We start from the raw sequence: 17,911 nt of genomic DNA, 5'->3' as shown, positions 1-17,911 counted from the left end.
CCCAGCGCACTACATGAACATCATCAGCAGTGCTTTAAAGCGGCAGCAAAAAGCGAGGTGTAGTATTTTGAAAACTCGGTTACTATTTCATCTCTACTTGTGACCACGGTACCCCCGCAGTAGAGCTCAGAGACTCGCTTGGTACTGATGTGCCGACGCTCATCAGGCAAGGCCTGTCTAGTTGGGTCCTCACAGAGCAAAGCACGATTACTGCGGGATCGTACACTGGCCTCTCGAAAGCATTCTGCATCAAACCATTGAAGGTGACACTTTACACTTGCAATTTCTTCTGTGTGCAACCCTGGAGCCTCGCCTTCAAGTTCGTGCAAATTCTAAAGGCTCTGAAGCAGCCGTTTCTTCTCACCATGCTTAAAGTAAGACTTCATATGGAGCCGATCTTAATAGCTACGCCACGAAATTCCTGCTTAAACACCTCCCAAGCTGAAAGTAATGGGACTGACCAAGCAAGATTCCAAAGCTGTCCTGACTCAGTGCTTGAAGTCCTCATTTAGAGTTAAGCTTCCACGGTGACCACTGTGGCTTAAGTTTAGGACGGGCACATTCTCCAATCCGCGCAATGACCATGGCATGATCAAAGAAAGAAACAGGCCTGACTTCGCACGAAATACGCCTTTTAAGTAGCTTTGCGGAAACGTAAATCCGATCTAAGCATGAATGCGAGGCTCCTCTAATAAATGTGAAGGCGGATGACGATCTGGCATCAACTAATCATCCATCATCCATGAGTAAGACATACCGGTCACAGTCTAGAAGAGTTGCCATACCCTCAAAGGAGATTGCTCGCTGCACCCGATTATTCGAAGCATACACGTTGACGAACCTCCACGATTCACCATGCAACCGAAAGTCGCAACATATCATGCGCCCTTCTGTGTCAACCTGGTACATAAAGTCAGAAGCAGAGAGACTCTTTTTGAAGAACAGAAAGCAGCCCGCCGAAAGGCCTACCGAGTGTGACACACAGACATTGTAATCTATAAAGAAAGGCCGCAGGGCCACCTCTGTATCCAATTCCCGTTCGATCTTATAGTCTCTTGAACAGCAACAATGTCTAGCCGAGTGCCTGTCAACAATCGGCGCAACCGCACCTGTTTCTGCCCAGACCGGTGCCCACAGATGTCGAGCGTGGCGACGATCAACTGCTGGACGTTCGCCATGGCGACCAACGTGCATGTAACTCAATCATCCGCGATGTCGGGTGCCAATACGGAAGGTGCGACATCCCTAGGGCATCTTTTCTCCTCGATCTGAAGCGCCGAGGAGATTTCTTGGTCTTTGACTCCAGACGGCGGGACCTGTGCTTGGATGCATGCAGGGGTGGCGTCCTCCTGAGTGGAGGCAGAACTCGCGTGACACGCCACGCTTCTAGGACACAGTTGAACGTGGCACATCCGCCCCACACTTGCCGTCAGGGAGTGAGCTGACAGGCTGGCAAGCAGCCGCGTGGCGAGCTTAGCCTTCGCTTTCCCGCTGATTGATGGCAAGGTCGCCGATGTCATTATCTGCGGGAATGAATGAACACGGTCCTAACGTACTTCCATCCTTCGGGAATACCGAATCACTTTGGTTACTCTACTCATCACTCCGTAAATGCATCCATGAGTCAGACTGCTTTCTCATATACGCGGATCTGTCACACGCAGAGATTGCAACAACATCGGTTTCATGGCCCATGGTGATTCTAGAGCACGTCAGTATTAAGTGCCCACCGTGAAAAACGTGATCGCTTTCCGCAAACCAGCGCGAATTTCGCCACAAGCCAGGAACGGCAATACATTTTCAAAGCTCTAAATTATGCTCGGACTCATGCAAGGACCACGTACCGACCTTCATAAACACGCCCTCCTGCTCAGTGCAGTAGGATACCTATGATGGTGATGCCCACGTTCACACCCGTTTGGAAGGGGCGGTTACGTTGTTGGGTTTGAGCGAGGACAGCAGTTCATAGAATCCTCCCCGTCTTCGGTCTGTTCTCGCGTACGGCACGCCACTCACGTGACCATTCGGTCCGCGCTCCGGTCCGTCCTGTGGACAGTGACGTTCTAGAAGACCGTGGTTACCGCTTCAAACAAATACGGTCACGTGGTGGGTTCACCAATAATGGCATGGTTTCACCGCAAGATTCCGTATCTTAAGCGATTTGCAGTGCCAAATTAAAATTATATATTTTTGTTCCCTCTGATATCGCCCTGCTCTTCTTACAATAAGGTACTTTTTCTCGAATATAATTTCATGACACGTGTTTCGGTCAGTAATTAATATGTCAGTCCCTTTATTTGGTACAGACCTCGACGTTCCATAAAAGCTTCCCAGTATCCTTCGACCTAAGCTCCGATTGCCAGTAACCTGCGTTCATACCAACACTGTTTCGTTAATCACATATGGCACCTGGTGACGCAGTCCCAGTTGGTCTGGGACTGGGTGTACTAGCGAATATCGACGAGCAGGGCCAGAAAGAAGACAAATGCAAAAATCCTCTTTATTTTGAAGAAAACTTGGCTGCGAGTCCCGACGTACTGCAAGCGGCGAAGTCACTTGAGGCGCAACGCTGACACAGTGCAATTCATCAGGATTTTGAAGCCCTCCAATTTCCGTGGGTCACGCATGAAGGTAAGCTGACGACCTGCTCCATCTGGTCGGTGGCCATGTCTTGATACAGCTCACATTACACTAGTGGCGGGATCCATGACAGGTCGTCTATCAGTGACCAGACGACGTTGCATACCTTGAGAGCCATCTCTAAGCCCATGGTATCTAGCAGGTAATCCTCATCAAGCAGAAACAAATCATTGCCGGTTAGCTGCTTACGGAATTCTTCGGCACATCCTCCGCAGCTTGGAAGTTTCTCGATGTAGGCAACAGCCTCCTCAACCGTCCAGCCACTCGGTTTCTCGGCAGCCAGCAAAGCAAAATGCTCCAGCAGGTTTTCCACTTTGTTGGGGTCAGCCGTGTTCTCCTCAGGATCAGAGTCGACAGACATGCTGTCCGGTATCCAGGCAACTGCCGTGGTAAGTAAGGTTCCCGAAGCATGAGGGCTCCTGCGTAGAGTAAATACGCGGAGTCTAGATTTACAGCTCCACATTCATGCAACAGCAGTGGCAGCCATTATGGAAACGTATCTTAGTAGCCAAATTATAGTGCCATTGTATTCTAGGCACTATGGCCAAATATTACCATGCAGACTAAATACCGGGCGTACTTAATAGCGTCTTCCAAATTATAGTTTCAGTGTAATCTAAGCACTATGACAAAATATTGCTGCGCAGACAAAATACTGCGCCTACTGACCGGCGTCCTTCTCAGAGTACGCGATCACGTGACCTAACCAGTACCGCGATAGCAGCGTTGCAAGGCTTTTAAGATCACGTGGTGCTCAAATGGGCAAAAAAATACTCTACTTAATTATACTTAAGCGGGAACCGCGCCAGAAAATTTTTCACTGGAGAGGCGCGGAGAATTAATCTTTGTACAGGCATATGATGGCTGCGTGACTATTACGGCGACAGCCTTTAATGCCTCATACTGTTGTTAGCAGCCGTGTCGGCCGATGTGCCGGCAGATGTGTCCGCGTTTCTGTTTCGTGCCTTATATGGGCATATGGCAATCTTTAGAATGATAGAATGATATCTGAAGGCGATTCAAGGTATTCTATGATAATTCCTTGATAATTAACATTTCTAGTCAGACGAGATAAATAAATAAAAATTAGGCAGTTGCTTAGCTCGGTTAAGCCTGGATATCAGAAGCGAAAAGGCCCCACCCAATGCGTAGTTTTCGTCGTCTTCACTCATTTGCCTGCTGTTTATGTCCGCGGACGCGGCCAAAAGCCGCTGTTCGGCTTCTTTTCGACGTCGTTCAGCGAGGCGTTCTTCCCGATCTTGGGGCGTTTCGGCCGCTCGTTTAGCTTTGAGCTTTTCATCGCTGCTTTTCAGCCAACTCCCGAGCTATATCTCCTGGATCGGCCGAACTCCCAGCTTTTCTGCGTCGTCTAGCAGCAGCCTCACTCTCTTCTTCCATGGTGAATGCGCACGCCTATTCTCTGGCAAGCGCATGCGTAGTAACCGTGGTAAACACGCGGCTACAGGAATGAACAAAGGCGCGTCTAGTGAATACGGTGCTGTCTCGGTCACGTTACGCTTGCTCCAAACGAACTCATACCCCAACCCCTGGCGCATGAAGAACATCGACCCAGACTACGACGGACAACATGTTTGTGACCAGTGCAGTGAACGTGTAGACTTGACCCATATGCTGCGTGGTTGTGCATCAAATGACGCCTACGCCGAGAACAAGGAACATTGGGACAAAGTACTCAAAAGTGCTTCACTATACACGACCAGCTTCGGGCTGTCCAGGAGGCCCGTAAGGCGGCGGAGAGCTTCGGGCTCTCTGTACCGACGTGGGAGCTGCCCTCTACACCTGGCGCCTAGCCGAGTGTCCTTCAGGACCCCTACTGTGGGACATGAAGTTTTACCACCACCAGAAGGGTGCTTTATAGACATGTACTGTGGTGTCCATTCCTTTCGGGTGTACACCAAGATACGAGAGATAGGCATTTCCTTTCCTTAAAACCAATTTTCATTTCATTTCATTTCCCCTTACGGCGCGGTTCGGGTGTCTACCGAGATATGAGAGAGAGACAGGCGTCGTTTCCTTTCCTTAAAACCAATTTTCTTTCCATGTTCCAAATTCCCGTATAGCGCGGTTCGGGTCTTCACCGAGATATGACACATGGTGGTTTCCTTAAAACCAATTTTCATTTCATTTTGAGGCGAACGCCTTTGACGCCTCATACTTTCGTTAGCAGCCGTTTCGGCGGATGTGTCCGCGTTTCGGTTACGTGCCTTACATCGGCATATGCAAATCGTTACTTAATATATGGCATTCGAATGATATCGGAACGCGATTTAAGGCATTCTATGATAATTGCGTGCTAATTAATGACAAATTTAGTATATATTAGTAAATAAATAAAACCGGGTAGGAAATTCGTCGAGTTGGGGAATCGAACCAGGGTCTCCGGAGTGCGAGACGACCACGCTAACCACTCCGCCATGCCAACTCGATAGTTTGGAATGAACAAAGGCGCGTCTAGTGAATACGATGTCTTCGTTCATTCCCATCTTCCTTCCTTCCCGTTACGGCGGGGGTCAGCGAGAATATGCGAGACAGATGCATTTCCTTTGCTCAAAAACCAATTTACCGACGAGCAAGGCGTAGAACCGAACGGGCGATGGCGTTCTGTGGACTCCCTGGAAGCGTTGCAACACGCTGTCGCGTTACACTCTTACAGGCGAAGCTTATCATCTTAACCACGCATCAGTGGCAATTCACCGACGAGCAAGGCGTAGAACCGAACGGGCGATGGCGTTCTGTGGACTCCCTGGCAGCGTTGCAAGACGCTGTCGCGTTATACTCTTAGAGGCGAAGCTTATCTTAACTACAGATCAGTGACAATTTATCGACGAGCAAGGCGTAGAACCGAACGGGCGATGGCGTTCTGTGGACTCCCTGGCAGCGTTGCAAGACGCTGTCGCGTTATACTCTTAGAGGCGAAGCTTATCTTAACTACAGATCAGTGACAATTTATCGACGAGCAAGGCGTAGAACCGAACGGGCGATGGCGTTCTGTGGACTCCCTGGCAGCGTTGCAAGACGCTGTCGCGTTATACTCTTAGAGGCGAAGCTTATCTTAACTACAGATCAGTGACAATTTATCGACGAGCAAGGCGTAGAACCGAACGGGCGATGGCGTTCTGTGGACTCCCTGGCAGCGTTGCAAGACGCTTTCGCGTTATACTCTTAGAGGCGAAGCTTATCTTAACTACAGATCAGTGACAATTTATCGACGAGCAAGGCGTAGAACCGAACGGGCGATGGCGTTCTGTGGACTCCCTGGCAGCGTTGCAAGACGCTGTCGCGTTATACTCTTAGAGGCGAAGCTTATCTTAACTACAGATCAGTGACAATTTATCGACGAGCAAGGCGTAGAACCGAACGGGCGATGGCGTTCTGTGGACTCCCTGGCAGCGTTGCAAAACGCTTTCGCGTTATACTCTTAGAGGCGAAGCTTATCTTAACTACAGATCAGTGACAATTTATCGACGAGCAAGGCGTAGAACCGAACGGGCGATGGCGTTCTGTGGACTCCCTGGCAGCGTTGCAAGACGCTGTCGCGTTATACTCTTAGAGGCGAAGCTTATCTTAACTACAGATCAGTGACAATTTATCGACGAGCAAGGCGTAGAACCGAACGGGCGATGGCGTTCTGTGGACTCCCTGGCAGCGTTGCAAGACGCTGTCGCGTTATACTCTTAGAGGCGAAGCTTATCTTAACTACAGATCAGTGACAATTTATCGACGAGCAAGGCGTAGAACCGAACGGGCGATGGCGTTCTGTGGACTCCCTGGCAGCGTTGCAAGACGCTGTCGCGTTATACTCTTAGAGGCGAAGCTTATCTTAACTACAGATCAGTGACAATTTATCGACGAGCAAGGCGTAGAACCGAACGGGCGATGGCGTTCTGTGGACTCCCTGGCAGCGTTGCAAGACGCTGTCGCGTTATACTCTTAGAGGCGAAGCTTATCTTAACTACAGATCAGTGACAATTTATCGACGAGCAAGGCGTAGAACCGAACGGGCGATGGCGTTCTGTGGACTCCCTGGCAGCGTTGCAAGACGCTTTCGCGTTACACTCTTAGAGGTGGTAGTGTAAAACATTTATTTATACTATATACAGAGGTATTGCTTGGACCGTGCTTGAAGGGCCCGGCCCTCACAATCACTAGGAGGGATCCCTAGTCCGGGACCCCTGTGGCCTGCGCGGCGGCCCGGGCTCTTGCACCAGGGCTCGTTGGTCCTGGAGAGTTGAGCAGCCGAGCAGAGCAGCCTCTCAGTCCTCTCGGGTGGGGTGGGAAAGCAGGATTGGCAGGGCATGCCCACACCACGTGATACGCGTCCGCAAACACTTCCCCACAGTGTGGACACTCGCCCGAAAAGGCCGAATTGAAATGTTTGAGCACTGCCGGGCACAGTACCGTGTTGGTGAAGAGGCGAAGTAGCCAACGCTCCTCTGCCTTCTTGAGGCCTTTACAGGGTGGTGGGTATCGGCCGTGAGCGTTTGGATACAGGAGAGAGATCTCCCGAAAAGTAATAGCCGGATTAAAATCAGTAGCCGGATCAGGCGGCGAGAGAGGCGATGCCCGGTGGTTAATCGCGCGGCGGGTAGTGTCCGCTACCTTATTTCCCTCTATCCCCTCATGTGCTGGGACCCAGATGATGGTGCGCCGGGTTGGAAAATCCCGGTACTCACAACTGTGTAAAATTTGTAAACCACGATCTGGAATTTGGCCCTGTTCAAAATTGCGGCAAGCTTCCCTTGAGTCGGTGATAATGACTCGGGACGCTGGATCCGCAGCTGCAAGTGCGATAGCAACTTCCTCCGCGAATGTAATGTTGGGGGCAAGGAAGGTGAGGCCCTGAACTGGGTTGTTTGGGTGGACAACGGCAGCCATGTACCAACCCCCATGGTGTGGACCGGCCGCGTCCGTGTAAAATACCCCTGGTCGAGCACCATACTGCTTAGAAGGGAATCTTATCATCTTAACTACACATCAGTGACAATTTACCGACGAGCAAGGCGTAGAACCGAACGGGCCGTGGCGTTCTGTGGACTCCCTGGCAGCATTGCAAGACGCTGTCGCGTTACAGTCTTAGAGGTGAAGCTTATCATCTTAACCACACATCAGAGACACTTTACCGACGAGCAAGGCGTAGAACCGAACCGGAGATGGCATTCTGTGGACTCCCTGACAGCGTTGCAAGACGCTGTCGCGTTACACTTTTAGAGGGGAAGCTTATCATCTTAACTACACATCAGTGACAATTTACCGACGAGCAAGGCGTAGAACCGAACGAGCGATGGTTTTCAGTGGACACCCTGGCAGCGTTGCAAGACGTTGTCGCGTTACACTCGAGAAGCTTAACGTGTTAACCCCACATGAGTGACACAAGCAGCAAAACCGCGCCTGAGGCTTTCGCCTCACCGCACTTTAGGTCAGAAAAGTGCCCCCATGAATTTTGTTTGTCCCTTCCCCTCGCGTCCCCTTGGCGGCGTCGCTGAATTTCAGCGCTTGTTGAGCCTCGTTTTGAGGAGGCATCGTAGAGGCTAACAAACACAACTTCCTCGCCGCGCTTTTCCACCATTCTTCCTGGGACACACTGGCAGCGACTGCATCCATTGCCCCCCGCTCCCCAAAGTACCGACTCAAGTGTAGGACTCACCGGCCTCGTCCGCGCCGTTGGAGCAGTAGCTTCGTAAGTGGGAGGGATGTGGAACGCAGTCAAGATCTTCAACCGCACAAGCAGTGTACGAAAATTCTACGGAATCCAGACTCTACACTTCCAGGCGAGGATCCGCTACGAAACTTGAGGGACGCGCTTCTTAGCCGGGTTGTGTGCCCGTCGATAACAGCACCGCAACTCGAGCGGACTAGCTAGCTGATTGGGTAGGTTAAGAAACAATGCGAACAAAGCTTGCATCCCTTGTTGCTACCGGCTATCCTGCGCAGTGTCCTTGACACTTCGATTAGCGTCCATGGCAGCGTGATGTACCCTTCTGTCACTACTCGTAAGCGCTGCCCTTGATAGCGACCTCTTAAATCACTGATAGGATATCATGATGTATGACTGGCAACCGCTCACGATCGGCCCTTAAAGTAGAGCGAACTAAACCATCACCAGGGTAGTTGTTGTTGTTGTTAGCCTTTGAAAGAATGCTAACAACTACTACTACCCTGGTACGTGTCTGCTGCATGGCACGCGCAGTGCGTGCAGTTTTCGTCCTCCTCTTAGTATGCAGGACCAACGTTCTGTTAATAACAATGACACTGATATGACAGCTTAGCGCAATAAATGCGATCATGAGTCCTATCTTTGTTCCCTTCGTAGGTGCGCATAATCTAGGCAATCAAACACCAGAAGTGGCTTTTTAGCTTCAGTGATTGCCAAGCGATTGGTGCAGGCACTTGGCAGTGTACAGTCTCTCCGTGCTACTGGTGAACGAAGCGGCGGCGTTGAAGTCAGCTGTAGTTGCCCACTCTTGAACGCGTTGCCGAGTCTGTCTGCAATTAGAGTTGCCTTAGGGCTGCATACCTGGTGCATCAAAACACAAAAAACATTAATAGTTTTTTTGTTTCCGCAACCAGTAGTGATTTAGGTAAAAAAATATTGGCGGGGGCTTAGCTTTGGTTAAGCCTGGTAAGTTGCGAAAGCAAAAGCGCAGCGCCTCCAACTGAAGGAACGCAGTGCGCCACGTCTACAGGTCACACGTGGCTACCGGCCGCCGCTGCGCGACGACTCAAAGCGTGTTCGGATTTTGTTTTTGATGTTGTTGCGACTGAGAGAAAGAAAACGTAATCTACAGCTGGTATGACGTCACAGCGGCAGTAGCGCCACAGTTGCGCAGCGCGGCGTAACTGCAGCCGGGCTATTTGAAGGAGCGAGTTGGTCGCCCATATTCACTCCGCTAAAGGTTAAACGTAACTGCGGCTGGGTCACGCGAAGGCTTGAAAGTGCGAGTAGTATTAAGGCTTTTAATACCTCATCGTTGTAAGCAGGAGTTGTCTACAGAAATATCACGCTTTTCAATTGGTCGAAATGGTGATGACGTCACAGTGCGCGCATTTCAAATGGGACCAATTGTATTTTGGCTAGTAACTATGAAGCCAATTAAAGGGATGGTATAGTGATGCTCCAACTAAGTAGGACGGAGTTTTGTTAATTAGTTAATTGACCAATTAGCCTAATTAACCTTTCTCGTCAGACCAGATAAGTAAATAAAACCGGGTAGGAAATTGGTCGAGTTGGGGGAATCGAACCAGGGTCTCCGGAGTGCGAGACGAGCGCGCTAGCAACTCCGCCATGCGAGCTTGATGGTTTAGAATAAACAAAGGCGCGTTTAGTGAATACGGTGTCTTCGTTCACTCTCATGTTCCTCCTTCTCTTACGGCGAGGTTCAGGTGTCCACCGAGATATGTGAGACATACATATCTCGAGACAAGCAGCAACACTGCGCTTAAGGCTTCCGCCTCACCGCACTTGACGGGGGCGCTGCGAGCGCGTGGTGTGACCAGATGTGCGGTGTATCGGCTCCTGTTATTTTCCCCAGGAACCGTGGAACTTTTCGTGTGACCCCACCGAAATCGCTACTATCACCTTCCCAACATCGAGAGGAACCTGCAAGTACTGGTCCTGAGCAGGTAGGCCCAAAACTGGCTGTTTTATGGCAATTTTTCATCATCGCCACGCCGCGGAACGCTAAACCTGCCGAAGGTTAGCCTCGATTCCGTAGGCGCGGGAACTTCCCCGAAGCCACCGCATTATGGCGACCACTACCCAACGCGGCTATGATCCAACTGCAATGGCTTGGACTGAAATCGACATCCAACAGCCTGAAGACAACTCTCCGCCCATCGAAGATGAAGGCCTCTTTACGCTGATTTCAATGCGCAAGCGGGCCCAGCGTCCCAAGACATCCAAGGGCGGCGCATCGATGGCGTCGCTCAAATCAACACAGGCACCCGGCAGCGATCGCGCTTCGCTGCCGCTGTATAACAAGACTGCTCTTTGGCGTCCGCAAGAGACGCCGAAAATGAACTCCGAAGACATCATTGTAGTTCTCAAGCCAAGGAAAACCATGGACCTTAAGGCGATTTTCCGGCACGGCGAGTTGGGAGCGGCTATTGCCCAGTATGTGGGAGGAGACGCTGGCGCCGCGCTCAGCATATGGCCAGTCTGGACCCAGAACCTCGTGGTTTGTGGAACTCAAAACATCGACGCAGCAAATAAGTTGACTAAAGACTTTGACCTCAAGACCGGAGCGGACTCCCATCCATTTCGGGGCCACGTGAAGCTTAATGGTGAGATGTGCCGGGGTGTGATCAGTGTGCGGGCTGATGAGACGACGGCTACCCTCAAGAATAAGGTGCAGTGGCGCGGAGGTGAGATAGCCTTTGTGCGCAAACTGGGAAACACAAATGTGGCGGTGCTCACCTTTGTGGGCCGCAAGGTGCCCCGCTACGTGCATTACAATTGTGAATGCACACTTGTGCGAGAATATAAACGGACGATCCCTGCATGCTACCGCTGCGGGACCATCGGCCACCGGGTCGACAACTGCCCACACCCGGACATCGGAAGATGTGGATTTTGCGGGAATAACGTAGGAGCCTCCGAGCAAGGTTTAAAAGAACATGACTGCACCCCATGCTGCATGGTCTGCGGGCAGGCCCATTTGACTGGCTCCGCGGATTGCAAGATCAAGTTTCGGCGTCTCCAACGATCGAGACCGCTAGCCCAGAAGCAACAAGCGGGTCAACCAAGCAAGCCAGGCAAGTCGCCTATGAACAAGACGGGAAAGTCCGACAAAACTGCCGGGCAACAAGGAAGCGGAAACCAACCACCTCCAGCTTCTAAAAAGGCAAAATCCGGGACCGGGGCCAAGCCGCCAGCTTTCCAAGCCGGGGATTCCCCCCCCCCCCCCTTGGCAACAACCCACCCTCAACATCAAAGGTAAGCAACTGGGCGGGTGTCGCCTCTATTTCCTCTCCCTCCCCTTCCCCTCTCGAACTTGAGCTGAGAAAAGAGCTAGCGTTTCTCAAAAATCAGAACGCGCAGCTACAATCCCAAGTCAACGCATTACAAAACGCTAGGGCAGAGCCACCTGTCTCTGAAACAATGGAGGACGCTGGTGAACCGGCGTCTGCGTGCTCGAGCGTCGCTCCGTCAAGTGCTCCGCTCACTGCAAATATGGAAAGCCGCATGACGGATATTGAGAAAAATGTGGCCGATCACATGGCCCAACTACCAGCGATTATTACACAAATTATCCAAACACAAATGCAGCAGCTGGTAACAACCATAACTCAGCAACTAACTGTGTCCATTACTCAGCAAGCACCCAAAACATTAAAGCCTGGATACAGACTAGCCCAAAATTATTTAGGCGCGCAGGACCCGTAAAGGAAGTAGGCCGCCCATCCAAAATTTGCCGCGACGCTATTGAGGAAGAGAATGAGGATAACCTCCTCGCTACGGTGCAGAACACCAATGCAGTGAGTGGGGTGAGCCAGCCAGCCTCTAGCCTTCATCATGGCTCAGGGCAGTAAACGGACACCTCATAAAACAAAACAGGAACCTTTGGGCGTAATACAATGGAATTGTAGAGGTTTTCGCGACCACGCGAAACGAGCACACCTACGCCTTTACCTAGAAACACTAGAATTTCTTGCCGCCATCGTCGCGCTTCAAGAACCTGGGGCTTCAGCAAAAATTTCTGGATATAACACATTTCAGCGGGACCCATCCACCTGTATCCTTGTACATAAGTCGTACACAGCACAGGAGGTAGACCTCGACATAGATATAACATACTCGTACACTATGGTCACCGTGTTACCCCTGCGACGCTCTGACCCCCTGTACACACACTGAATATATACTGTCCACCAAAGCTAAAACATATTACTTTTTCAGATATCTTCAGCCGGGCACTGAAGATAGCGGGTCGGGACCCATTATTGATTGTGGGCGATTTCAATGCCCCCAACCAATTATGGGGCTACAAAAAGGGGGAGGCGCGAGGTAGAAAGCTAGCGGAGCTTATCTCTACGCTAGGCATCACCCTCCAGACCGACCCAGCACATCCCACACGAATGGGAAACTCTGTGACTCGGGACACGTGTCCTGATCTCACACTTTCCAAACACATCCAACACGTGGAATGGAACAATACAGAAGACACGCTAGGCAGTGACCACTGCATCATTAACACACTAATTCACACGCGGCCTCTCAAAAGGCCACTCACACAGGCTCGACTCCCAGACTGGCAGGCTTTCAGAAAGTCCCTGCCCACAACCAGCCTGGTTAAATATGGATACGAGCAGTGGGCCCAAACACTTATGACAACACTCAAGAAACACGAAACACAGATACAAACTACGGAGGACTGCCCAGCGGTGGACAACCATCTACTCCACATCTGGGAAGCCCGCCGCAGTCTCACGAAACGTTGGAAAAGACAGAAACATAACAGAACACTCAAGAAGCGCATCCTAGATCTCACTCACAAAGCAGCTCAGTATGCCTCAAAACTTGCTGACGCCAACTGGATAGATCGCTGTAACAGGGCTGCCAGGCAGATGTCCGGGAAGAACACTTGGAGGCTTTTCCGCAGCCTTATAGACCCCGCGCAGACCCGGGGCGAAACACAGCGCCACTTACAACGAGCACTTCATAATTTCAAGGGCAGCACAACACAACTCGCAGACACACTCAGGGACAAGTATCTCTGCTGCAAACAGGACCCTTGTGGTCAGGAGTATCTTTACGCAGGCAAAGATAATCCTGAGTTAGACGAACCGTTCCAACTCTTTCACCTCAAGGCAGCCCTGGCTAAAATGAGAAGGGGCACTGCGCCTGGACGGGACAAGGTCACAGTCAAGCTTCTGGCCAATCTCCCCGACCAGGCGTATGAGGCCCTTCTGGAATACATCAACACTATATGGAAGGGCGAAACCCCGCTCCCTCTAGACTGGAAAACATCTCTAGTAACCTTCATCCCCAAGGCGGGAAAGGAAATCAACACAGACAACTTGAGGCCTATCTCGCTCACCTCGTGTGTGGGCAAGTTAATGGAGACAATGGTGCGGGATAGGCTCTCCGAATACTTGGAACAACGGAATACGTTTCCAGACACTATGTTCGGCTTTCGCCCACATAAGTCGGCACAGGACATACTCCTCCAACTCAACAGAGACATAATACAACCAGTTGAACATCCACATAATGACAAGGTCGTCCTTGCCTTAGACTTGAAAGGAGCCTTCGACAATATCAAACACAGCGTCATACTGACACACCTCAGTGAAACCCACTGTGGCCGCAACACTTTCAACTATATCAAAGACTTTCTCACCCATCGAACAGCATTAATCAAAATCCAAGAGGCAGAATACGGTCCGTATCAAATGGGTACGCGGGGGACACCACAAGGCGCGGTGCTATCCCCCCTACTCTTTAATTTGGCGATGCTCCATCTCCCGGACCAGTTGGAGGGTATTGACGGAATACGGCATGCGCTGTATGCCGATGATATCACGATCTGGGCCACAGAGGGAAACTTAGGGCGCATGGAGGAATGCCTGCAAACAGCCGCTCACGTAGTGGATCGCTACGCAGGGCACTGTGGTCTCCAATGCGCACCCAGCAAATCTGAATTTGTACACCTTAGGGCATCACCTAAGGACAATACCAAAATACATCTCTCCTTAACAAGTGGCCCCATACATGAGGCCAAAGAAATTCGAATACTCGGACTCTTCATCAATAGCCAAAGAAGAGTAGACACAACATTGCACAAGCTCCGCAAAATTGGAGACCAGGTGGGCCGTATGGTCCGTCGCGTCTCCAATAAGAGAGGGGGTTTGCGAAGCAAGGATGCAGTTCGGCTGGCCCATGCTTTCGTTATCAGCCGAATTCTCTATTCGGTCCCTTATCTACACTTGCGGAAGCACGACGAAGACAAAGTTGAGGTAATACTCCGTAAAATGATGAAGAGGGCACTTGACCTTCCTGTCTCCACCTCCAATGCGAGACTTCTTGCATTGGGAGTGGTGAACACCTTTCAGGAGCTCAAGGAAGCCCATCTCACAAATCAATACACGAGGCTAGCCCAAACGAAGTCGGGCCGGGACTTGCTAGCCCGGCTTCACATCCAACACGATTTCCACATTCAGGAGCGGGTCCGAGTGCCCGAACTCTGGAGACGCGCCGTCAGAGTTCGACCCCTCCCCACTAAGATGGATAAGGAAGACCATAGTGGTCGTCGCCAGGCTAGGGCGGAAGCCTTAGCGCGCCACTATGGCAACAAGCAAGGTGTCTACTACGTAGATGTAGCCGGGCCGACCAACGGGGGGTGGTACACTGCCGCGGTCATACATCAAGAAATACAGGTGGATGGTCTGTCCTTTCAAGCCCCAGGCACAACACAAGCTGAAGAGGTTGCTATCGCCCTAGCTGCTTCTGATACCAAATCAAAACACATCATAACTGATTCGCGTTCGGCGTGTAAAAATTATGAGACTGGCTGGATAACTCCACTAGCTGAACGAATATTAAGGAACTGCAGCCGAGACACCGATCCTACTCCCCGCTGCATAGTTTGGACTCCGGGCCATCAGGGCCTAGCAGGAAACGAAGCTGCAGACGCGGCGGCCCGAGCACTCATTCACCGGGCGTTCCCATTGGCTCCTGAGCACCTGAAACCTGAAGGTGGCTCTTTACTCTCGTTCAAAGACATAACATCTTATTATAAGGATAGGCACCGCGTGTACCCAGCCCCTGCAAAGGGACTGGGGAAAGCAAACGAACGCGTTCTACTTAGACTATTCACTAATACAATGCTGTGCCCGGCAGTATTAAAACATTTCGATCCCGCGTTCACTGGCAGGTGCAAACACTGTGGCGAGGTGGCTGACACCTACCACATGGTTTGGGCTTGCCAGCGCAACTCAGCTCTCTCCCCCCACCCCAACCCTACCAGAGAGGAATGGGAGGCGGCCCTGCTTGGCTGCTCGGACCTTCAGGCCCAAAAGGCTTTGGTCAAGAGGGCTAAGCTGGCGGCTTCGACCAATGGGGTCCCGGAATAGGGACTCCACCAATTGCGGGGCTCTTTAAGAAAGCCTCACCTCTTTTATTAAATAAAGGCTTTTCATCATCATCATCACCGCACTTTAGGTGAACAAAGTGCCCCCCCCCCCTCCCTGAATTTTTGCTTTCGCAATAAAAATTCATGGGGGGACATTGCTGACCTAAAGTGCGGTGAGGCGAAAGCCTTAAGCGCGCTGTTGCTGCTTGTCTCACTGATGTGTGGTTAAGATGTTAAGCTTCGCCTCTAAGAGTGGAACGCTAGCGCCTTGCAACGCTGCCAGGGAGTCCACAAAACGCCATCGCCCATTCGGCTCTACGCCTTGCTCGACGGTAAATTTGTTTTTGAGGAAAGGCAATGTATCTCTCTCGCATATCTCGGTGGACACCTGAACCTCGCCTTAAAGGAAGGGAGGAAGATGGGAGTGAACGATGACGCCGCATTAGCTAGACGCGCCGTTGTTGATTCCAACCCTGCTGAAAAAAGTTGTATGACGCAATAAACTCATACAGTTTATCATACATATATCGTAGACTTATACAAATCATAGAAAGTTATACAAAATCATACAGTCATCGTAGAGATGACATAGAATATCATACGTATTGTATAAAATATCATTCAGATTGAATGTTATTCTATGATGAAGGCTGTATGAGGTTATTGCATCATAGAACTTTTTTTCAGCTCGGAAACCAACGAGCTGGCATGGCGGTGTGGTTAGCGTGCCGGTCTCACATTCCGGAGACCTTGGTTCGATTCCCCAAATCGACCAATTTCTTACCCCGTTTTATGTATTTATGTGGTGTGACTAGAAAGGTTAATTAGGCTAATTGGTCTTTAGCATTGTTCTAATGGCATCCATCATGTCCTGTAACTCACGTGTCAAGTGATAAAAGTCTTGAATGTTCGACACAATTGAGAGTTTTAGTATAGCGTTAGCGTGATAGCGGACCTAAGGGAAATTACGTTAGCGTGCCGCAAGCAACTTACCCCACAGATAGTAGAGAGTTTTAGTATAGCGTTAGCGTGATAGCGGACCTAAGGGAAATTACGTTAGCGTGCCGCAAGCAACTTATCCCCACAGACAGTTTTAGTATAGCGTTTTGAAAACGTTAAACGCCATCTGCTTGACGTGGATGCGAATGGTCCTTCTAAAATAGTCGACACGGCCGCTAACTTGCCAAATTATAATATTTCCGAGTTTTTTATACGAATTATTAGTGCAGTGTTCATTTTCGTCTGCAAATTGACCCCGAAATTACAATAAAATGAAATAAAAACATAAAACAGTGGCGCCATCTAGTAAAGGCACTGTTAACTACAAGCCGTTGGAGCAAGAATATTTATTTTTGTTATTTATTTACATGACGTCTAATGTTCAAAAAACTTACGTAAATTTAATATAAACTCTTTTTCATAATTTAAGTTCATAAAACATCGCGAAAAACCTCCAAATCTATTTTTGTCTCGTTCCAGACGTTTTTGCTAGGTTTCTGCCAACGTTTTTAGATCCCGTTCAGTTTGCAAGCTCCCCCGCGCCGCGCCCGAGAAAGCGGCCCCCGTCCGCTTCCACTCACCACGCGGCGCTGCTGTCGCTGTCGGCCCGGAGGCGCCGGAGCGCTCGCGCTTGGCAGTTGCTGTGACAGCCTGTTCTCATCCGCGATAACATTGGGAGCGAACACGTCGAACTCAAATTTGCTGTACTTTTGGAGCTGTCACGTTGAAACTTCAGCCTCATGGTTAAAGAAATGTTTCACCTGGCTAGTAAGGGTGAGATAAAGAGCAGGCTGATGCCAGTTCGCAAAAAAACCAATCGTTTGCATTGCGCTTTATCGCATCACGTTTGCGACGTTTAGCGCTGATGATATGCGTATGTTGGAGTAGAGCTATCAATATTTCTTCGGGAGAATGCACGAAACATTAATGAAAGGATAAAACTAGCGATGTTCCGCTTCTAGATCAGTCACGAAATTCCGCGCTATATTATCAACGAAGCACCGCACATGCGAGCAGCATTTTGCACGTTCTTTAGAATTCCAATTTCCGAGAACACAAGTATAAACGCAGACACACTTAGCTGGATGCAGGGAGGGAATAACTATAGAAGAGCTTTTTATTTGCAGTGATAGCACAGACAGGAGCAGCGTACTGCACTTTCATTTTTAGAATGTTAATTT

At 50.3% G+C, this 17,911-nt stretch overlaps 2 protein-coding genes across 2 annotated transcripts; one reads left to right on the top strand and one right to left on the bottom strand.

The window, feature by feature from the left end:
- Positions 1–2,481: 2,481 nt before the first annotated feature.
- On the bottom strand, positions 2,482–8,403 carry LOC149345639 (polyhomeotic-like protein 3). The gene is made up of 2 exons (XM_089586150.1): positions 8,306–8,403; positions 2,482–3,059 (listed from the first exon to the last, which is right to left on the bottom strand). The coding sequence occupies exon 2, from the start codon at positions 2,999–3,001 to the stop codon at positions 2,687–2,689; it is 315 nt and encodes a 104-aa protein (XP_089442276.1). The 5' UTR covers positions 3,002–3,059; positions 8,306–8,403; the 3' UTR covers positions 2,482–2,686.
- Positions 8,404–10,151: 1,748 nt separating this feature from the next.
- LOC149345638 (uncharacterized) lies at positions 10,152–12,283 on the top strand. Its single transcript, XM_089586146.1, has one exon. It carries the CDS (start codon positions 10,404–10,406, stop codon positions 11,595–11,597), a length of 1,194 nt encoding a protein of 397 aa, XP_089442272.1. The 5' UTR covers positions 10,152–10,403; the 3' UTR covers positions 11,598–12,283.
- The last annotated feature ends 5,628 nt before the right edge of the window (positions 12,284–17,911 follow it).

The sequence above is a fragment of the Amblyomma mixtum genome, chromosome 4, assembly GCF_055824585.1.
Source record: "Amblyomma mixtum isolate Tamu chromosome 4, ASM5582458v1, whole genome shotgun sequence".
Classification (NCBI taxonomy): Eukaryota; Metazoa; Arthropoda; class Arachnida; order Ixodida; family Ixodidae; genus Amblyomma; species Amblyomma mixtum.
This window is presented reverse-complemented; position numbering and strand designations above follow the sequence as displayed.

Coding starts and splice junctions, on each gene's coding strand:
- LOC149345638 (XM_089586146.1), top strand. CDS start 10,404: ATGGCGACCACTACCCAACGCGGCTATGATCCAACTGCAATGGCTTGG.
- LOC149345639 (XM_089586150.1), bottom strand. CDS start 3,001: ATGTCTGTCGACTCTGATCCTGAGGAGAACACGGCTGACCCCAACAAA.